Source organism: Papilio machaon, chromosome 23, assembly GCF_912999745.1.
Source record: "Papilio machaon chromosome 23, ilPapMach1.1, whole genome shotgun sequence".
In the NCBI taxonomy this organism is placed as follows: domain Eukaryota; kingdom Metazoa; phylum Arthropoda; class Insecta; order Lepidoptera; family Papilionidae; genus Papilio; species Papilio machaon.
In genome coordinates this window covers 2,742,233-2,766,759 of record NC_060008.1, presented here as the reverse complement: position 1 = coordinate 2,766,759, position 24,527 = coordinate 2,742,233, and the positions used below count along the sequence as shown (strand labels likewise).

Below are 24,527 nucleotides of genomic sequence, written 5' to 3'. Positions count from 1 at the left end.
TGGTTCTTTATAATTACGCAAGGTGTCTGTTCATAAAAGCGTATTCGTAAAAGTTAGTCTGCCATCTCTCGGGTGCCTTTGCAGTACTCAAGCTAGTCTTATCATATTTAAAGATATGCCTAGAAGAAACCTACGTTTTTAGATTAATAGAGTATAATCAATTATAAATACTAGAAATAAAAACAAACGTTGTTTTTTGCATGTCGCATTATATTAGGATATTTTAATATGGAAATAAAAATAGATTTCAACGCCATCTAGTTCGTAAATATACGCACTAATTTCAGCCTACCTAGACCAAACTCTCAGCTTTTCATTGCTTTTTCTCAACATAAAAGAGCATTACTTTTTTTTCCTATTTTGCAAATATGAATTTATGAATTAAATTACGTTCTTTATTTATTAATATTAACACGCCAAAGTATGATATTTCTAAAAGAAATATATTTTTTTTAATAAATTATAGGCAAAAATATGCTTGTTACCTACTCTTTTGATGTCATAAACATGTAAGCTATGGTAACTTTGTATACCTCCACATCATATCAAAACGCAACAGGTGGATGTCACATGTTTCTTTTCAATATATTTTAAATAAATCAAAAGCATGTGAAAATAAAGGTATTATTTTTTCATATTCAATTAAAAATATATTTAACCCATCACTTACCTTAATCACATCTTACATCTTGATTTATAAAACAAACAAAAATTAAAAGACATATCTCCACACAAAACTTCGAGAAAATTTTCCCTCCAAAACTTAACATACGAAGTGCAACACAACCGTTTTTCACACTAGCCACAAATAAACAACACATTCGTAAAACTAACACGAAATCGTCATATTTTTAACAGAAAACTGTCCGAAAACATACCCTAGAGGAGCGAGGGTCGGTGGCAAATTAAGTCGATACGTAATTAAAACTGGCACGACGCACACACACAAAGGATCGACATAAAAATGCTGGAGTGAAAAAAAAGTATAGGTTTAAAATTTACCCGGTATAAATTTGTGTTTTTTTCCCTTCACCTACTTATGTATGAGGGCATGCGCAGTAAAGGGTTAAGTCATATAACCCGTATAAATTAAATAGAAACATATCTAACAGCCAGTTTTTATATTTCAAGTAGCATCTTTCAGTAGTAGGATTATCACGTAATTAGTACCCAGTTCTGCCGAGATCAGTTCGGCGCTGGGATAGCTGTGTTCAATAAAATTGTTTCCTAACCTGACCAGACGTTTGTTAATTGTGTAAGAAAGCATTAAAACTACTAAAACGAGGCAAATGAAGATCTGGATTTATATTTGTGAATCGACTTCAAACGTTTTTAAGTCAAATATACCGATAAAGATATAATTTAGAGTGAAATTTTGTAAAAAAAAACTAATTAACTACTGTAATAATTTTATCGTGTTTTGTTATTATTTGATTATATCCAGCTAATATTAATTGTGTTATGGAAGTTAAGTTTTGTATAAATTTTATGTGATAAGAGTGCATAAAAGGTCGACAACACATTTTAATTTCTTCAATACGACATTCATAATAACTTATTAAACAAATGAAGTGTTATAATTAATCTAATTGTTTTATTTTTAAGGTTAAATTCGCTCTCGAACTGATTCTCTGGTCACCCCATCAAGTAATCACAGTGTATGTAAGAAATAAGAGAAATAAACAAATAAATTGATGTAATAAATTAAAATTGAACACTTATTTATTACATTTAATATTTAGTTATATAATATTTAGTTAATAGTTATGATATTTAAATATTATATATAGATTTTTATAAAATGGAATATTCGAAAAACTTTAAAATGTTTAATATTACATTTCAGAAAATTGATTTAATTTGCTATTAACAAAAATATAAACCAAATATTAATCGAAGTATTTATTTTATATACAGAAAACTTACGCCCTCTTACAATTACTCCTGTAGCGAGTCAGACCTGAAAAGTACTATCTGAAAAAATGCTTTAAAACTCCATCAGTAGATGGCAGTACTGGAATACTGAAGCTATGCTTACAATATTAAACGTATTGTATAGTTGATTACGTAAACATTATTGCATTGCGATATTTTCATGAAAGTGTTTATTTTATTTTTGAAATCAATAAATAAAAAAATACCTTATCTTGTTTGTTATCCTTTGGTAGTGTAAAAAGTGTAGATTAAGCTCAATAGATAGCGTTCTAGGCATAGGCTTATTCTAGATTCGTGTCTTCGTAACGTGAGATTCCATCGCCAAAAAAAAAACTTGAGAGGTGTCAAGGGACACCCGGATGGAACAAAGTTCCTTTCAATTAATTAGTGAAGGAACCAATGTTTATTCTATGCATAAAAAACTTAAGTCTTCACAAGAAGTACATTTTATTTCTATGAATTTTCGTTATATATTATCACGTCGTTGCCATGGTGATATAGCAAAAAGTGTCGTGACAACTTTTCGTAAGAATTTTTTCCGTCTAGCCCCCTTTCACAACGCGCGATAAGGAACTTCGTTCCAACAATATGTTTTGTGCATGTGCTTCGAAGGATAATTATGATATGAGATTTGTAAACAGCTTGATAAAAGTTAGTACATTATTTTAACTAAGATTTCTAGCCTCTACATTCAGTGATGTGAAATGGTCACCAAGGACGTTCCTAAGTGTTTTAGTACACATCTAAAAACTGTAGCAGTAAGAGTAAAAATTTCATAACAAACGTCAGTGTAAATTGATTGGTGGATTTGATGGAGGAGAAGATGCATTGGAAAGTTAAATATTCTCTTTTTGTGCGTTTCCTCCTTCGTAGATTATGGATAGGCAACGCATCCGCAATTGCGAATGTCTATGAGCAGCGGTCGCTTCGCCATTTCGGCGAATTCATGTGGCCGCTTGCTCGTTTAACACCTTATAATATAAAAAAAAATCTAAAATGACTGGCCGCGACTTATTGCATTTGCAATTAATCTCAAGCTTTTCTAGTTTCCCAACATGACGGAAGATTTACGCAAACATTAATCTTATTAAGAAAATCATTTTAGAAAGTATACGATATAAGTAACTATCGCTTGTGAAATACATGTTAACATTTATAATGATAGATTTAGTTCCCATAAAACAGAAATTAAAGTAGAAGTATGCTGTCGTACTTTAAAGGTTTTTTCAAAACACACGTAATACGTATAACCTATCACAACACACAGATATTCACATAAAAACTCATAAACCGCAAAAAAATAAAAATAAAGAACCATTTAGAGTATGACGTTTTATTTCCTACGTAAATCTTTAAAACCCAATGATTTTATAGAGGTTCATAGACAGGCACACGTCGCATACATTTTGTTCTTTCGTCGTCAAAACTACTCGCTCGCAACCTTATTGTCAAAATCGTCGTAAGAAAGTCGCACTGATTTTCAAGATGGCGGAGGAAATAAGTTGACATGTAGACGCTATGCTTGTACCTTCTGACCGAATAGACAACTTGCGTCGATTATTTAACGTTGAATGTATAGAGCGCGCGCAACGCGATATTTGCGATACAAGGATACGAAATCAATTTCGAAGCTGTACTTTGCCTTGTGTACAAAGTAGAGAACGAAATGATTGACCGCCAGGAAAAATTAAAAATCAAACATATCAAAATTCAACATTTCAAATGAATCAATAAAATGAAAAATTATATTTTTTGATACAATCTGTCTCTGACAACGTAATTAATATTTAATTTAAAACATTTTGTGTAGTAATTATAGAAAGCTGTACAGGGATAAATATAAACACAAACTGCACTGGATAATTTTGTCCGCTTTGATTTGATGCTTTATCTCGTACGTTGACCTCTATATCAAAACAAACGTCGGAGACAGCTATAGGGGGTTGCTGGGGTGTCATTGAAGACAGTGAAAAATCGCTTCTTCGTTTTTTTTGCGGCCTGCGCTCGATGTGTGCCACGCCTTGACGCATCTATGTTTTCAACTAGCGTATTCACGCAACTTTGTCCGAAGAATCAAGATATCTATTGTATCAATTTTTCCAAAATATTTATCAGTATCTAAGCAAAAAAAAGTAGTAAAAATATTAAAATTAATCTATAACTAAGCTTACATCAATTATCCGTTAAATGTACTCCCTACTTCCATTGTTCCAGTAACCAGAGTTCAATTGAGAAGTGGTAAAGTCGACCCGATTTTAAAAATCTCTTATTTCAATGAAGATTTATTTATTACTACGTATTACTTTTATATTTTTGTCAAGTCTAATTCACCCTACCTAATACAAATAAAATACTTTACTTGATTTAACTAGGGCTATACGTAATTTTGTGATTTTTAAATGGTATTTCATTATTTTTATCCTAAATGTACAATTTCCATCCAACTGTAAAGTTAAAACTAAATAAAAATGTAAAATAAACATCATTACACTTCATAAAAGGTGTTAAACTACTGAAAGATAAAAAAAGAACCGTACTTCATTCGGCCATTTTATAAAAAAGTGACCAAAAAATAAAACAACTTTTAGTTTTTTATTAAAACGCCAGCAACTTTAATCAAAATTACTAACAATGCCGTTAACTGTTCAAACTTAGCACAATTTTTTGTGATGTCTAAAGACCATTGAAATGTAGTAAATTTTATTATTCGAAAACAACCGAAATCAAATAGTAGGAGTAGTGTCATCCTATACATGTCTGCGAAGACATTCAAAGATATGTGTGAAGTCAACCCACACTGAGCCAGCGTGGTTGACTATAATATGGTCATCCCTAACTACGATTAAAGGCTCCGAGCCCCTCGACGTCATATATAAGATGAGTATAATTTTTAATCATAAGCAGTCTATAATCCTGTGGTTGTCTTTTACAACGATCTTAGAGAATTATCCATTTTCTATCTATATTTACCTACCAAAGAAATACAACTGACTGCACATATAGTGGGCTGATGATGATGAATAGAAATAATTTTACTAGTAATTAAATTTGATATAGTCTTCTATGTCTATGTCTATTCTATGTCTTTCAATTTACTTTGTGTCGTGGCTATTCTTATTTGAATTTATAGAAAATTTTAATCAACATTAACGACATATCATAAAATACAATTTTACTAATTCCTAGCACGCATCGTGTAAATATCAATAACACGAGATAACGCGTCAACAAGAATAACTTAATAAAATTTTTAATTGGTGTTAGTTGTGACAGGAATCCACTAATTAATCTAATACTTTTTGTCCCCTGCCGCAAAAGGCGGTACACGGCATCTGGAAATGGTGGTTGGGTTTTTGCTTGAAATTTATACTAAGAAGTTTTAACTAAATAAAATGTTGAGTCCGAAAGTGGAATTATAAAAATCACTAATAAAAATGACATCATAAATGTTAGTGACTTTGAAAAAACATGATGGAAAACTAATTTGTAAAATTTTCCCACATTTCTATTTTGATAATTATGATTATCAGATTACAAACTAAATTTTGAAAAGCAAATCGCCGTCATTTGTTAACTGACAAAAAGATATATTGTGGTTATTACCGAATATTTAATAATAGCAAATATTATTTTTTAATAGTGGTAGACGCCAGCAACATCAACTGTCGTGAACTACACCTCTGTTACTTCACACGCATGTGCACACGTATTTTACTGTCTCATTGATACTGAATCGAAGTACCTTATTACCCTGTCGATCATTACTCTGAATCGGACTACACCTGTCACTGAATCGAGGCACCTAAGTACCCCTTCGAAAATTATGTAAGATGAACATCCTTAAGCAAGGATCTTGAACCCCGCGAATGGCCTCCAACACACCTTACAGTCATCCCTATCCACACGGTCTGAATTTCTCTGACAAATATCAACAAACAACTCACCGCAGTGACACAGTAACATCGTATATAAACAGTACTTAAAATATTAATGCAAATAGTATAATCGCTTAGACTTAGTTTTTTACCGAACTAGTCGCGTGCGTTCGCGACAACAACATTTGTTGCACGAATTGGTCGGCTCTCCCAATAAAATACCACGACCACACAGAAGACAGGCTTGAAGTGGAAGTAATTCCTCGTACAGTCTGATGAGTTTGGTGCCAGAGGCCTAATTTTAGTCCTCTTCCCCTTCCCAATCTTATCTTATTAGGAGAGGATGAAAAGGGGAAGTGGATTTGGCGGAAGAGGGGACGCATGGGAAGGGGAGATGTCCTCTTTCTGTGCGTCCCCACATCCGTTGATTAAAGGTAGGCAACAGTCGCCTCACTATTTCGGTGATGCAGGTGACCGTTTGCTCGTTTGCCACCTTTTCATATAAAAAAAATATCACGTCGGAACTTATATAGCAACTGTTTAGTGTTTTTCTGTACTAAAGTGAAATAGAGTAAAGTTCACTATTCACTATTATAGTGGTCACCAGTGAAGTCTTTTTGTGACCACGTAAAGAATCTTAGTAAAGCCATTAGTCTTATACATATATTTATTTCCGTGTAATTAACCAAGCAAAAAGCCAATACACCAAAGAGTTTAGATTTTAGTAATTGAAAATCATGATTTATTATCGTGAATTAATCGTAAATTATTGATTTATAATTATAATTATTATCAAGATATAATCACACACTCGGTTTATAATTGGTTGAAGTCTTGAATAATTCATAATTCCACACCACTGCTATATTCCCGCTCCGTAATACAAAGTTTGCGGTTTTATTCACCACTAGCTGTAACCCGCGACTCCGTCCGTGCGGTATTAAATAAAACATAAGTAAGTAGCCTATGTGTTCTTCCAGACTATGAAATTTGCCACAGATTCTACATCTGATACCTTCTAACAAACATTTATGACATTAGGAAGCCTTTTTGTTTAAAACGAAGATAAATACATGATCTAGTATATGGTATGGTACAGTCTCTCAAACGCTGGGGCTTCACCAAGTCTTCCTATGGGGTCCATGAAAGAAGGTACATATTTTAATTAAAAAAATACTAACGAGGTACTAAAAAGTTCCAGGGGAAAAATTCGACACAAGATTATTACGTAAGTTACAACGAGATATTAACGAGGAACGCAAGAAGAGAATTTCAAATTTTAGCGCCCAAAATAATTAAACCTAGAATCAAATCATTCACTTCCCAAATGTTCCGTAGTTAAAATAGCTCGGAGCTCAATTCTCAAATCAAAAGGAAGATGAAGAAGATGTCAACTAGGTATTAAGGTTTAAATACTAATATTATAAATCCGAAACTTTAGATTTAGATGAATGGATGGACGGATGTTTGTAAGAAGGTATCCCCAGAACGGTTCAAGCGATTTCAATGAAATATGGCATAGATGTTAGTACAAAGTTTGGAAGAATACAAAGGCTATTTTTTTTAATTCGACGCGGATGGAGTAGCGGGCGTAGTAATGCCAGTGACTAGGAAGGGTAGGTAGATATTTCCGCATTTAATTTGGCGCGGTCACCACCTCTAATGCCTCATCCACATACATCACTCACATGAATACTCGTAGTAATCTGTTTTAAAAAGAAAGCAAATCAAAAAGTTCTTTGCTAGTTTATAATACTTAAATTTTTAAATAACTTTAAAAGTACTAAAGTCTGTTAGTTATTCAAACAATGATCGTTTTATCTAAGACCTGAATACTTAAAAGTTAAAGACTATTTCATTCATTTATTTCTAGAAATAGTCAATGAAATTAATTCCAAGCTACAAATACATAGATACAATAATTTACCATATCTGTATCCGTGATTCGGAAAATGCACGGCCGTTGTTTGGCAAAAAAACTTAGTTGGTTTACGATTTGCTTTTTGTCGTTTGATAAATTAGGATTTATTATCCGATTAATTATTTACATGGCAATTCTTTAGTATGACACGATTACTGACATTTATTCGAGTTGGTGACATACTCTACATTTAATTATGTATGATAATATTATTGGATTTGAAGGATTATACTCCAAATATGAATAAAACTTGCTCACTTCATAGTTATTTTTTCTACATAATGACAATATTTGTTCATTAAATATACTCCAATTATGCCCATACTCTAAATAAATATCTCACTGTTTTATACTCAAACATCTACTACAACACATCTTACAGTGGTAGACGCCAGCAATAACAAATCTGTTGCACGAATTGGTCTGCTCGTCCAGTAAAATGGCACGACCACACAGAAGATAGGCGTTTCGTCTGATGAGTGTGCGTGCCGGAAGCCTTATCCCTCTTTCCCTTCCTACTATTTTCTTATAAAGAAAGTTGAATTGACGAAATATGTAGGTGACGTAGGGGGATTGGTTCCCCGTCCCTGGCCGAAGACATAATAATTACCGACACTTACTTTTGGCAACTAAAATTTGCCTGCAACTCAACGCTGTTTATACATATGACATAAATGCTTGTAATAAAAAAAAACTTTGCTGCATTATGTACTAACATTGGGTTTCCGAGACCAAAATCCCCGTTTAAAACATGTTTTTATCCCTGTTTTGTCGAACAAAATTACAGGGACGACGATACGTTTTATACAGAGATTTTAGACTCCGAAACTAACGTTTAAAGTGCCTGTGTATTACTGTAGTTTTAAGTACATCTTTTGGTTACAAAATCACCAAACTTGAGAGTTTTTTATCATTGCATTATTTTTCTTCTAACAAGTGACAGGATTTTTATCAAAATTTTCTAAGGAAGCAAGTAAATTTATCACTTGAGGAATGACAGCGACATAGCAACCCAAAGAAGTTTCACATATTAATGATGGAGGAGTGCGGTTGAAAGAACAGGGTTTGTCTTTTAAATTAATTGTCTGAGATGTGACTGTGTGGTGGAGTCTTAAACGGGAGGTGCGGGAACAACGGGAGGGCGAACCGTGGCATGCGGTTGACGTTAATAAGTAAAGTAGCTATTTGAATTGCTAAATATATTGATATTTATGATAAACTATTATTGCACGCGACTACGTCCGATAGAAACAATAAAAAGAAATGGAATAAAATGTATGATCATCTCCTGGTTCTAACCTCCCCACAAAATTTTCAGCTAAATCTATTCAACCGTTCTTGAGTGTAACTAAAACGACTTTTTTGTATGTCTAGAAGATCAAGTTGACAAAACTAGCGGCATTTAATAGCTTGGAAATTAATATGCTGCTTAAAATTTGCAAACAAGCGGATCATAAGATGTTAAGTGGTCAACCGTTGATAGTCGTCTGTAATAAAATAGTTTGCGTTGCCTACCGGTATTAGATATTTTCTATCTACAATAACAAACAGACGAAAGATTTCCTAATCGAACACAAATCGTTTGTCTCCGCCAAGAAAAAATTATACCCAAAGATAAAGAAATACTTCATTATTTATTGGTAAAGATCGCATTTCACAAGCGTACGCATGATACGAGTAATGTTTCAATGCGCTCGGCGCGGATTTTAACAAATCATGTCAATCAATTTTTGACATGATTTGTCAAAATCTTCGCCGGGCGCTAGAGTTACGGTATAAAAGAGTTGATGTAAAATTTAAGCTTAAATGTATTTGAAACACTATCTTAGTTTATTAATGGTGGTGGTCCATTGTGTTCACTAATAATTATAATAAGTAGTGAAGATTTCGACTTTACATAAAATTCTAATGTGTCACTTTTAGAGTCCTTATGGAGATTTGATTATAACTAATTAATATATAAATTAGAGACGATAACAAAAGCAATTCCGCTAGACGATTTATCCCGGAGGATCATGATCCGGGGAAAATGATCGGTGCCGTGGCGGGTAACGACAACCCGGGGCTGTGACGTCATTAATCAAACGCCTGCACACACTAGGGTGGTTACTGGGTTACCGCAAAACTGGGTACATCGTAAAATAGCAGAATCCTAGATAAATTTTTTTATTAAAAAATACAATAATTAAATCCATTGTTTTTATTATTTAATTGATGAAAAAGGTATAATCTTGGATAATATGTCAGCAGTGTTCTTTAGTCAAACAAATGTACGAAACCTTTTGAATGGCCTGTGGACAAAAAGGGAAAAACAAATTTAAGATATTAAGTATTCAAGAAGCACATGAGTGTTACAACATTTGGTATTATTTGATTAAATATGTAACAACACAAGATCTAGATTGATAATAAATATACGATATAAAAAAATACAGTTACCACGTTATTCAATACGAGCGTAATGAAGACGTCAAGACAAACGTCCTGAATGATTCTCAGGATTATTTTGCTTTCTCCCGATGTGCGGTGAAATTGTGCGGAGTTGCCAAATTGTGACATCCAAACTAATTGTGCTTAACCTCCTTTGAGGAAAAAATATTAAAAAAAAGATTTTTTTTTTTTATCTTCAAGAAAAGCAAATGTTTTTTATGTTTCGCTATTTAGCCCATATATAGATTAAGATATATAATTTTTTGTATAAGTATGGTGCTGGGATATCTAATTTATTGCTTTTTCAATATCCATATCCTATAAATTTACACACATACAAATTTAGAAATTACAAGAGTACTGTGGGTCTAGCACGAATATTTGCGATAAGCGCCTTCGTATCGCTATCGTCAATTATGTCAAAATTAGTAGTAGTGAGATTTTTGTACTTTACGCCCGATAGGGGGCGCTACTTAAATTATACTACAAATTTCGTCCAAGACGATACAATGGCGCTTGTCACAAAGATTAGTGCTTTGCTCACTGTTTTGCCGTCCTTCTTGATTTTACAAATAGTGTCTCGTTATAATAATGTATGTACTAATCACTATAGAATATATAACACGATGGATAAACAATATCTAAAAAAAAATTAAAAACATTGCGAACCGATTTCCAGTATGTAGTGAGGACGAGCGAAAAAGAGCCCCTATCTTATCCGACAATATTTACGGTTTTGTAGTACACTTTAGTAAGAAACTATTACTTAAAAAGTAATTCATTTCACTTGTAGATGTGTAATCGGTTGTAAAAATTCTAGTTTATAGTAAAAACTAGAAATTAAAATTTTTTCAATAGAATTTTATTGTATTTTTAACGCCACCTATATCCCATATTGATAATCAACACATTAAAGTATAAACTACATAAGTTTTTTATTAAATTTTACAAATTATGACAAAGTAGAAATCTTCGCGAGCCCTCCTAAAGCACTGCTTTGGCTTGTATATCAGTGTACATAGAGTAACAGCAAATAGAATAATGACGTAATACAATCTTGACGTACCGCGATCAGCGATATGCAAAAACAATGCAGAAGTGAGACATCCACCACGAGACGTAACCGTGACGAAATTGTCGTCACGAATACATCCGGAATGAGAGCCGTAGTCAATTCCTATGACTGACGCTACATTATAAATGATAGCATCTTGAATGATACCATTCAAGACGTGATGCATGTTATTTGATTGTTTTAATTTAACCATGGGTTTCCACTGAAACATTTTCACAAAAACATATTGTCATTCTCTAATGCTGCTAGAAAAAACCGTGTTTAAAACGTTATGAAGCAGTGAATTATAATTAAATGAGAAATAAGTTTGGCCAAACATATATCGTACAGTTGGCGACAAACAAGATTTTATTATTCTTTCTAAGATTTTATTTTTTTATCTATTCTTTTCCATGAAATATCAGATTTAAACTTCTATATTGTAAATGTATAAAGTGATTGAGTTAGTAGCACAAGTTCTAGGAAACGAACGGTGTCAGCAATGAGCTACGTAACACTATTTCAACATTATCTTCGTGATTGTACACACAATGGGACACTTTATAACTACAATAGTTTATTTAATACTATTTGTTCGCGACTTTATCGCTTATAAAGGAGCAAAAGGTTTGTAAGACAAAAATATATTAATACATTTCGATAGGAACGAACATGTCCTATACAAGGAAAAGAGTTACATCTGTCATGAGATCATTTTATATCTTATGAAATGTAACTCTTTACATCAAATATAAATTACAATTTATAATTTTCGTCGCCAAATCTTATTCAGATGAATACAAATTCATTATAAGCTTGGTTTAGACACCCGTGCCTCTGGTGTTACCAGATAAAATCCACATAAAAAACCACAAACAACCTGCTCTCTGAGCGATTTGTCCTCCATGCACGGATGATCACGATTATCTATGGTACGGCATCGCGCGCTGGGCGCACTTTTTGGAACGCTTTTATTTTTGATTGACTTCCTATTGGGTCCATGCGCCAGCCTGCGGTTGAGCAAAAACTATCACGTTCCGGCTACGTGAATAATCAGCTAGTTATCTATTGACTTTAGACTTGGGTGACTGACACCGGTCCATTCATGACCATTCAATGAGTGAAAGGATGAGTTTGATAAACATGTTTAAAATTGCATTGAAGAAAATCTTGTTCATAGAAACAACTTAACATTGTAATCATCATAACTATCTTCTAATATCTTACTAATATATAATAAATGTGAATGTTTGGATGGATAGAAGGATGCATGGATGTTTGCTGATGCTTGCGGATACTTTGATTGGAAGGTATCTCCAGAACGGCTCAATGGATCTCGATGAAATTTGGCATAGATGTAGATCATAGTCTGAAAGAACAGATAGGCTACTTATTATATTTCTTTAACTCCGCGCTGACGGAGTCGCGGGCGACAGCTAGTTTTAAATACTTTCCAGGATACACAAAATAAAGGAATACCGAAGAAGTATTGAATGAATTACTCGTATATAAAATATGATCATGACACCATCACACAGAAGACATGCGAGAATTGGAAGCAATTCCGTGTTTCGGCTGATAAGTGCGCGTACCGAAGGTATAATTTTGGTCCTCTTCACTTTCCCGCCTTATTCTTTCAAGGAACAGATGGAAAAGATAGGTAATTTTTTGGAAGCATATAGGAAAGGGAAATATAGAAATACCTTTTTTCTGTGCTACCTCTCCTCTGTCGATTAAGGATAGGTAACAAATCTGAAATCTCTATGTCTATGGGCAGCGGTCACGTAGTTTACCATCACCAACTTACTATAAGAAAAATTAACAACATTCTAATAGTCATACAAAACACAAGATAAGACAAGGCCTCACTCTTAAATAAGCTAAATAATACACAAAATAATATCATTATAAGTATAAGAGCAATATGAAGATAATCTCCGATGATCTAACATACATTCAGTAGTAATTTAATGTATAATGTTGTTAATAATTTCTATCACATTTCTGTTCAATGTACACTCACCCACAAATGTATAAACAAGATAAAAGAAAAAGACAGTCAAATCAACGTTTTTTTTTTAGGAATGAGGTTTTTTTTTCGATTCGTATTTGTCAGTGGGTCAAATATAATCTAGGACAAACAGTTAATATGATTTAATAGCTGACACCCGCAACTCCATCCGCTCGGAATTAAAAAAACTTTGTAAGAAGTCTACGTATTTCTCCAGACTATGGTCTACATCTGAGCCAAATTTTATCAAGATCCGTTGAATGGTACTGGTTATACTTTCTTAAAAACATCCATCCATGCATCCATCTAAACTTCTCGCATTTATAACATTAGTTAGATTCTGGTTTCACTGTCACTTATAGTCTGAATTTTGCCAAGTGAAGTATCATTGATAGGGGTCAGTCAGTCATATTTTTTTTAGCTTTTGTCGCAATTAATTCTTAAGTCTTACCTTAATAGGTGGTGCGTAGTCAACCGCCATCATGCAGTCACTATTAACACCGGCTTCAGTCTTTATCATAGGGGGTCCGTGGTGGTACAGCTGCCCCATCTGGTGATGGTGCATGCCGCTCTCACCGCGACTGTACCACGTGGTGTACATACCGCAGCTTTGTTCGTAACAATCACTCATAAATACCGCATTTCTAATGCACAATGTTCAATACACACGACTGTACACATTCTAGTCACTGTCACCTTTGGCTTTTCATCGCGACTGTACTATCGAGTACATCACTTCGCTAAGTATTCCAATTTTAATCACAAAGTGCATATGTTTTTAGAATCTCTTCACAATTCATACATCATTTAGTTAAAATTAAACTTTATAAACAATTTTAATTTGTAATTTCTATTTTTCTATATTTTCGCACGATATAAATAAAAATTAATTAATTAATAATTTAGGTTTTTAATATAAATAAGCACCAAAACATCAATTAAATTGAACCCGTTTTAACGAATGATTTTAAATCGTATATAAATTAAATAGATTATTGCACTAAGTACATTTAATCATAAATATATTTGTATCTGCGTGCATTGAATGAGTTTTGACATAAATCCATTTGTTTTGCAATTTCCTCTCCAGCATCTGTAACAAAAAAAAAAAATTGTTATACTAATTGTATTTTTGACCTTATTTACGCAAAATTAAAAAAAACTTAACTCCTCTATTAGTTTTTTTTTACATTTAATAATTCGACTATTTATTGGTTCATATCAAATCAATTTTTATCAGATTTAATAATTCAATGTTTTAAAAGGTTTTTTAAGACAAATCTTTTTCAATTATTTTGGATATTTAAACAATTTTTGGCTTTCGGCATATTTTTTCTGGTTTTCAAGTACCTATTAACAAGTCGCAATTCAATACGAATGTAATATTAATTTCGTAAGCTTCTTTAACAACGACTTTGTCTTAAGAACAAACCGACATTAACACGTAAATCTGTTTATAATGATAGCTTACAATATTATTTACAATAAATTACATCAAGCACGTCCTGAATGAGAGATCTGAGATGTTTCCTGATCGTCTAAAATATGTTAATTCGACTACTAACATTTTTTTTTTAATATATAAATGTTACAAGCTGAGACAAAAATTGAGAGTCCGCTTCGGTAGTTTGAAATTTATTTTGAAAAAAATAAATAATAGTATCAGTAAGACTCTTTTTCCACTATGCTACCAGTTAAGCGCCTATGATCGCGAGCAACTATGACATCTTTGTTACTGCGCTAGTGAAATCATTCCCTATGAAATAGTAATCCCGCACCAAAGCTAACGTTGCGTTTTTACCAGCATCAATGGAAGGGATCCCTTAGTAGAAGTTATCTTGGGTAATAGGTACTGAATAGACTAATATTGTGAACACCTTAAACAATATTCAAGTAAAAACTAAAAAGAGTCCTTCCAATTATGACTTTTTGCTAGAGTTTGTAATAAAGGAACAATCTGAAAAATTGCCAAAAAACAACTTGAAGTTGTTTGAACACTTAAATACAAATGTACCAAAAACCAAACCGATTGCTTAGTTCAAGTTAAAATAACTTGCAAACTAACTATATCGTTGAATTGCAAATCAGGGTACTAAGGCACCATAACCGGTGGCAATGTGTGCATACCATAGTCATACATATCATACAGCTGGAGTTGAATGACCGGTAGACCACGCCCCAGAGACACGCCCACTTTAAGCTCCGCCTACTCGGAATTTCGTAGTAAATTTTGGTATTGGACGACCATTAATTTTAGATGCCTACATTTCTATATATTGTGTTACTTAGTTTGTTTTACATAAATCTATGAGGCGTAGTTCATTAAATATATTATGTAGACCTACTAAACTATTTATTTATCAAAACATCGCACCACTCTATCGTTATAATATCTATCAAATTGAAAAATAAATGCTAGTTAATTTATAGATTTAAGGCTTAATTTTATAATGAAGGAATAATAACACGATGTTTTTTATCCATACTTATCTAGTGACTTTTACAGATTAAAATGAATTGTATAAAATGTGTAAAAGACGCATGCACAATAACATGCAAAGATTTCTCTATACATTTGCAATGTAACATCATCGTTTGTCTCTCAAGATATAGGGATGATAAATATACGACTAAAATAAAGATCGTTGAGATCATTGTAAAAATTATTTTACTTACTTTGTATGAAACGAAGGACAAATTATTCGACCGGCCTCTAAACCTGGCCGTATGAGCGGACCAAGGCTTGGTGAGTGTAGGCAAATTAATACAAGTCAAGTAGGTACTACTTTACGTTTGGCAAGTTAATGTAAGTGGCCAATTTAGATAAGTGATTAACTTCTACTGGCGCACAAATAAACATTGGCCAAGCGTGCTCGTGCGACTTTGATTTGTGCAGAAAAACCGACACCGCAAGTGGTCGCAAGCGCCTGGTAGTCATGACAAGCTGAGCTAAATCTATACACGTTGGCGCTAGTACCCATGTTTTAGCGCGCAACTGTTGACGCGACCGATAGCAAGCAATGCAAATTTACTGTCTATACGTTGGTATTCGCCATCAATCGGCAAGCCTCGGCCAACATGTATGTAGCTTAAACAATTACACATATTTTTCAATCGCAATCATCTTCCTTAGATCGTTTAAATTTGTACTAAAAGGATTAAAAGTAACAATCAATATCAATGGAAAATTAATTCCGGTCAGTAACAAAACTTAAACTCAATATTACTTTCTAATTTAATCGATAGTTTTTTTTATTTATTACTTTTAATAGAAACAAAACGCTATCGTGTTTATTTTGTTCGATCACAAACGTAAATGAATTAGAAAAAAGTGAACAAATGAAACGACTTTTTGCACAACCGTTTAAAATGGAATATTCATTAGGGATATCAGTTTAAGCATTCCTACAAACAAAAGGTAGTTGTTGCCACATTCAGTGGTTTCTAACTCGGTATAAATCATTTAACATTTGTCGTTGATTTAAAGTTTTGTTGATAGCTGTATTTTTTTTCTTTCGACTTGAACGTCTATAAAGAAAAGATATCGCGTGCGGCCACGCACAGTGTTGTCATGTCAACTAGCTGATAAATAAAATGGGTTAAAACATAGTTAGAATTCTTAATCTTACTAATATTATAAATGCGATAATTTGGATGTATGAATAGATGTTTGTAAGAAGGTATCTTCAGAACGGCTCAACGGATCTCGATGAAATTTGACATGGATGTGGAACAGTCTGAAAATATGTGAATAGGCTACAAAATAAGTTTTTTTTTAATGTCGCGTGGAAAAATTCATATTATTTTACAATTTCAAATAAATCAACATTTGGATTTCTATATTCTCGGAGATATTTTTTTTAGTTTTGACTTGAAGCTTGATAAAGCTAAACATGGATAGATTTCTTACTTTAACACCTAGCACATATAATTATCTAGCATTACAACTTAAGTTATACAGCAATTTTAAGTAAAAAACTTCATATTGAGACGTCACATTTGACACGGAGTTAAATTAAATGTTCGGTGCTAACTGAATTGGTAATTGCAATTTGAAAATCAGATTGATTAAGGAAAACGTCTCTATTACTGCAAATTGTGTAACTATGAAAAAAATATATTTCTATTCTATTCTTAAGATTCTATGCTATTCTTAAATCTAAATTTTATAATGGTAGAGTTGTCACCAATAACAAATCTGTCGCGCGAATTGTCCGGTTCGACCGGTGAAATCCACGACTACACAGAAGACAGGAGTGAAGGGAAAGTAATTCCTTGTTTTATCTAATGAGTGTGCGTGCTAGAGGCTTATTGGTCCTCTTCTCCTTCTCATCCATTTCTTTTTGAGAAGAAGTTAGCAGGGGAGGTGTATTTGCTGGGCGTCCTCTCCTATGCAGATGGGCAACGCATCTACAAATGCAGAAATCTATGGGCCGCGGCCACTTCGCTATTTTGGCCGCTGAATCGTTTGACATCTTATACTAAACCTATGAATTAAGTAAGAATAAACGCTTATATAAAATTAAAACATATTGAAATAACTGATGAATGTAGCGAAAACATGCCTTAAAAATACGTATTTCTGAAAGAAGGTAAAAAGAGTACCCGAAACCGACGAATGTTGATGTGATGAGTATTGAAGAGGCGAGAGAGATGCGCTAAGGTTTCGTCAAATGGAAATCTGTAATCTCTATTTACTCTTCTTGGTTACGATCATGAGATATGTTGTTAAAAACATGAATATTGTGTATCAACTAGATACTTGGCCGCAAGTTTAACACATTAGTTTAGAAAGAACTTGGATTATAGAGAAACGGACTAGTGAGAATCGCCGTTGTACCATGTAAATTTTAACACTGTGAGGGAGGTGAAATGAAGATGACAATCATACATAAACGTTATGCCGACACGTAAACTGAAACGTCTTTGATATCATAAAATGTATATGTATACTAGCTGTCGCCCGCGACTCCGTCCGCGCGCAGTTAAAAAAAACTTAATAGCGGTATGAAAAATAGATGTTGTCCGATTCTCAGACCTACTCAATATGCTCACAAAATTTGATGAGAATCGGTCAAGCCGTTTCGGAGGAGTTTAACCACAAACACCGCGACACGAGAATTTTATATATTAGAAGTAAAGGCAAATTTAGAACTTTTTTTTTTATTCAACAGAGGGGAATGTGCGCGCTTGACAAGTCGTGTCTCTGAACAGTCAAAGATAATGATGTACAGTTCAGAATTCGCTCGTAGTTCATTTGATTGCGTACTAGATAATGGACGAATAAGTTTTTATAGTCAATACCGATGCTAATCAGATGTGTATTGACCATGCTAATTATGTTCCATAGCCATTAATTGCGTCTGCCCACCGCGCTCGACTGATCACTGACATTTCGCTACCGTTGCCTTTGAGAAGGGAATGCGTCGTGAATTATCCTCACTTTTTACATTCCTTACAAGACATTGAAGATAAAATATAGTTGGTTCAGTTTTAAGATTAAAGTAGATAGTACATTTGATTAAAAATACTAAAATAAACCTGCTACATCAATCTTAGTAATATTATGAATGCGAAAGTTTACATGGATGGATGGATGGATGTTTGTATGAAGGTATCTCCCAAACGGCTCAACGGATCTTGATGAAATTTGGCAAAGATGTAGAACATTGTCTGGAAGAACTCATAGGATCCTTATAAAGCTTTTTTAATTCCGCGCGGATGGAGTCCCGCCCAAATGCTAGTTGTATATATGACCGACTAACCGAAGAATACGTGATGACACTCTAAACTTTAAAATAATCAAGTCGTTTAGGCTTTCTTAATTTATAGACTAATATTTGAATATAAGAGAACTTTAAAGGACAGTAGAACATACAAACAAGCATTAGTAAAATTGAAAATGTCGCCATCACGCTCGATGCTTGGCTAGTGATCGCGTCAAACTCGGCGGGAAATAAAACGTGGGCGGGTGTTGCTTAGGACACGTACGTGTTGTAATGGTAAAGCGGACAATGACGTGACGGCCGCATCATCACGCGAGCAGTGACGTCACCAATCACCATCCTGCTTGTTTCGCGGAGCCATCCCGTCCCAAATATATGACGACCTAAAACCTCATAATTTAAATGCCACACAAAGGTATACAGAAAAAGAAAATGTGCCGATTATCTTTAAAAGAACATAATACCTTAATATTTAAATATGATTAAATACTATCTCTATCCCGCTAACTTTCGAAGAGACAAGACAAAATTAAAATTTATACTTTGGGTAGATAGACGATAATCTCTACCAAGGGTTTCCACAATCTAAATACCCGCATTAGTACATAAAAAGTATTTTTACTCTGAGTTTTTTTAATGAGAAGAGATTGATGACAAAAATGTTTTCCTTTGTATGTTTGCAGTGAAAACCTACGGCCAGACACAATTGTCGAAACTCATACGCATACGTTAAAGGAAGAATATATTATTTGCCACAGTAATTAAACGTATGTATAAAATGTATACGTTTAAAATTAATGTTACGTTATATTCTATTCGTTAAACAACTGGCATAGTAGAATGATGATATTATTAAAAATGTTAAATTTTGAAATTCAATCAAAATCGTACAAGTGACGCCATTAAATCAAAACAAAAATATTTACCTGATATCCAGATGAAAAGATGTGATCATTGTCCGTTTTTATACAATCAAATAATTTTGTACCAGAATTATTTACAAAGTAAATGTATGAAATACGACATTTTGATATTTTTATCTACCAATTCAATCACTATGTGAACCCCAAAAGTGTTGCGTTCTAAAATTGAATATTTTTCGTAAAACATTTACGATTTCAAAAAATAATTGAAGAAAAATAATTGATAATTTTGATAATTGTACAAAAAACATAGCATTTCATTTGTTTATTTGTTTTTTTTTTGTTAAATATAAAAACAGGCTTTGAAACGTTATAAATTACTATTTAAAAATTTAAGCAATGTAAATAGAGTTATTTTAAAACGTTTGATAAAAACATACTTAGCCAGTTTAAATGATTTTATTTCAATTTTTAATTTCCAATTTTAATATTTTGTGTTAGCTATATTTTATTATTTTTCATTCAAACTTTTAAAAATAGAGTAATCGATTTCAGAACGCACTGACCTAGGCCGCGCCTCCGCGCCAGTACATTTTCAAAATGGCGGCTTATATATACTTGTCTACAGTGTAATTCTCATTATGTATTGTGTATATTAAAGTTTACTTTATTTACTTTTGTATATATCACAGTGTATAAAATTGGACAAATATGTGCATGAAATTTATACAAACGAGCATTTTAGTGATGTGAGGTAAGAATGTTTACGTTATTTTAATAACTTAACAAAATATTTGTAGTATATCTTTATTAGATTAACTATCATTTCTAAGTGAATAATCTTCCTTATTTTTAATCCTAAACATTAATAAGTTATAAAGTTTTATTGAAAGGTTTCTTAATATAATTTTATAATGTTTAAGGGTACAATGAAATAGGCGAAAGAACTCGGTTTATAAAATACTCGGTATGGCAAGAGTGGGTAATCTTCTATAATAATGTTTTTACATATTTATATCGTTACGTTTTTAATAATCATTCTTAACTCTGAAGCTTTTTTTGATAGTGGAATTTTTTTTAACGAGTTATTCCTTAAAAAATTAAAACATTTTTTAACTTGAACTTTATCTACTAACACCAGAAACCAATAAACGATATCCGTTTTTAATCCATTTGCTTTAAATTCTTTGAAAAATTCTGCCTTTGCGGGTAAATAATGAATTTTTATCTAATATATAAAATTCTCGTGTCACAGTTTTCGTTCCCGTACTCCTCCGAAACGGCTTGACCGATTCTCATGAAATATTGTGAGCATATTCAGTAGGTCTGAGAATCGGCCAACATCTATTTTTCATTTTTTTTTAAGTGCACGCGGACGGAGTCGCGGGCGACAGCTAGTTTTATTATGTTTTTAATATTTTAGAAGTGTTGCAGAGCAGTAGCACACTGCGTACTTCGGTACTACAATGTTTGACACTACGAAAGTATGAGTTGAAACAATTGCACTACTGCATTGTCCCACTGACTCACTATTCTGTCCGTTTTACTTGCAAATTGCAAACCCTTTATTTTGTAAAAAAAAAACAATTAGTTCCATTTTTAAATTTAATACCGAACGAGTTGGCGTGAAATCCTTCGTCCATGTTCTTTTGTTTACTTTGATTCTAATATCATGAAGATGAAGATTAATTTTTTTAAGGTTGGTAGAATTTAAGCCAATATTGCTGGTTCTTAATATGGACATATTGTTGTCTCTGTTTATTTAAGGACAATGTGAGAGGTGGCAATATCATATCTAAATACAAGTCCAAAAAAATCCACGGTTAAACGGTTTATTTTAACTCCAAATTCGATATGATTCGAACTTAGGCGCGTGTCCAGGTGGCGGCGGGCGAGTTCTCTGCCTTTCATGTTTTTTATAAGAAATAATGCCGAACCATCGGCTTTGAGGATGTACGCTATTTTCTTCAAGAAGATCCTAAGTCGTAATATTAAATTCTTTTGTTGTAATTTTTTTTTTATTTATAAATAATTTAAAGTCGCAGTTTAATATAAATATAAATAAAATGTGATTAAGTTGTTTTTATTTATTTTTAGGATTTGTATTTTTCTTTGTTAAAGTTATTGTATTTTGAACTACTTCCTAATTGAAAAATTTTCCTTGTTGCAGATGCTGAAGAGGATTTGTCAGATATTAGTGCTGGAGCCGGTACTGAATTAGGATGTCATCACAAAAGGTAAGTAGCCTAATAAAGTTGCCTTTGAAAATATTCATTTTAAGTGCCGTTTTAATTCCGTTGTGTTAAAATTCTTATGATTTGGCTAAGCAGCAATATATCTTAGCTTTTGATTAGCAGAAACACAAGACTAAATGATTCGTCTTTGCGTTTTTCTTATTAAAACTACTTGTTATTTACGATTATAAAATGTTTATGATTTATCCAATTTGAAGCTTATCTTAAACATTTATCTATCCATTTAGATTCTGATAAGACGATCTACTATATTCAAATAAATTAAAACCTGGTTTACATTATGCCAGTAGGTACAGTGCGATAAGAGCGCTGACCTGACCAGTTAGTGTTTACACGCAGCGCTCATTTTGACTGCTACTGTCCTACTGTACTGCCATAATGTAAACCGAGAACTAACCAATTGTAAAACCTTTCTTAAAAAGTTTTGTCAATTCAATAATTAATTACATTATTAGTTAACCAGTAGATACTTACAGCAAACAGTTAAAATTGACTGCGCTCTTCGGTTCAAATTAACCGTGAAAACTCTAGTCGTTGCTGTTAATTGGTAAATACCGTGTAATCTTTATATTTTGGTTAGGTTTTTTGTCTATCTGGAAAACGTTACTGCCAAAATAGTAGCTGTTAGGCCTAACTTCAATCTATTACAAATCTTACTAATATTATAAATGCGAATGTTTGGATGGATGGATGGATGTTTGTTTGAAGGTATCTCCAGAACAGCTCAACAGATCTCGATGAAATTTGGCGTAAATGTAGATCATAGTCTGGAAGAATTTTTAATTCCGCGCGGACAGAGCCGCGACAGTTAGTAAATAAATAAATGAATTGACATATTTTTTGTTAAAGTTCTTAAGGCCCTTTTAAGAAGAAGAAACAGAGGTGACCGTAACTACGAATGTAAAGAAAATGATTAGTCATAGAACCAAACTGTACCGTGGGTCCAAACCAACTTAAAAGTGGGCTAAAGTACACAGTATGTCTATGACTTATTTGTACACTGGCTGTCGCCCGCGACTCCGTCCACGCGGAGTACAAAAAAAATATTAGCCTATGTGTTCTTCCAGACTATGAGATATATCTATGCCAAATTTCGACGAGATCCGTTTAGCCGTTCTGGAGATACCTTCCATCCATCTAAACATTCGCATTATTTATGATTCGCGAGACATTATTATAATCTAATATATAAACGGCGTAACACTCACGTATTTGTCCTTATACGTATTCATCAGAATACTTTTTTGATTATTACCAACATTCCAAATGATAATTCGTTACCTCAACATTTAACAATTTTTTAACATACTTGTAAAACATTTGCATGAAAAATGTAATATAAAATCAACTCTAAATTAAATGTATTTTAGGTAGTTTTATGTACTAAAAGAAATGTAAATATTTTTTTATTAAATAAACTTTATGATTTTATTAATCGTTAATATCGGTGCTGGTTTATAGTCACTTCTCAATCTTTAAAATAATCTATGGTATTCGCGGATTCCTGGCCCGATCATTAAAACAATTTTGTATGCCATCACGCGCGCGACATTAATTAAAAAAAGGAGTATAATTACTTAACAACATGCCTCGTAAACATAACTTTTAAGAGTTCAAGAAACATTCAAAGGATTTTAAATCTGATATTTAAAAAAAGAATTCGATAATGTGATACTCCCAAAATATTCTACGTATAATATTTATTGTTAACTTTTAATTATAATAAGTTAATTATAAATTGTATAAAACTTGCTTCATCTTCATTTTTCATTTGGAGTAAGAGAGATAGATAACAAAAAAAAATTCTCCAACTCCAGACTTGTACTGTAGTCACTAGAAGTCTTCAATGGGACTGTAGGTTGCACTTTTTCACAATACAATGGATAGGAGTAAATTTTTTTTACTCATCTTACTCCAAATGAAAGATGTATCGAAATCAATTACAATTATTTTTCTGGTATTGTGTTCCAAATGCCTAGTCTAGGAAAATTTAAATTGATACTCCTAACCGTCGGCAAATTTACTGATAACTTCATAATACCGGCAAACGATTTGTGTTCACTGTATTTTGTGTTTGTTTTGTCGTCCGCGAGGCATAATAAAAACTTAGGGCTTTACCATAAAAAACTTAAACAGTGTTTCAAATATATTATGGCTTAAACATACGTGAACCTTTTTATACCATGACTCTAGTGGTCGGCGCGGATTATTGACAAATCATGGTTATAGAAACATTATGATGGGTAGGCTTGAGAAATGCAATCTTTATGAATAAATGTTAAGCACGTATACCAAAATAATTGTGGTGATATATATTTATGGTGAAACATACAACCACGTTAAGATTAATAATATCAATCAACAGCGGCTAACAGTTTTTTTTTTTTTTGGAGTGGTACAGTGTTCCAGTACCTAATATTTGTGCCAAATTTTTGAGTTAACTGCTAACAAAGTCTT

At 32.8% G+C, this 24,527-nt stretch overlaps 1 protein-coding gene across 3 annotated transcripts in view; it reads right to left on the bottom strand.

Annotated features, from left to right (window-relative positions):
* Positions 1-14,065, bottom strand: part of LOC106711224 (zinc finger protein rotund) — a 129,423-nt gene extending 115,358 nt beyond the window's left edge. For all 3 annotated transcript variants that reach the window (XM_045683636.1, XM_014503496.2, XM_045683637.1), the window contains exon 1: positions 13,678-14,065. In XM_045683636.1, the coding sequence (XP_045539592.1) occupies positions 13,678-13,857 (180 nt within the window). In that variant the 5' untranslated portion in view covers positions 13,858-14,065. The remainder of the gene's footprint in view (positions 1-13,677) is intronic.
* Positions 14,066-24,527: the final 10,462 nt, after the last annotated feature.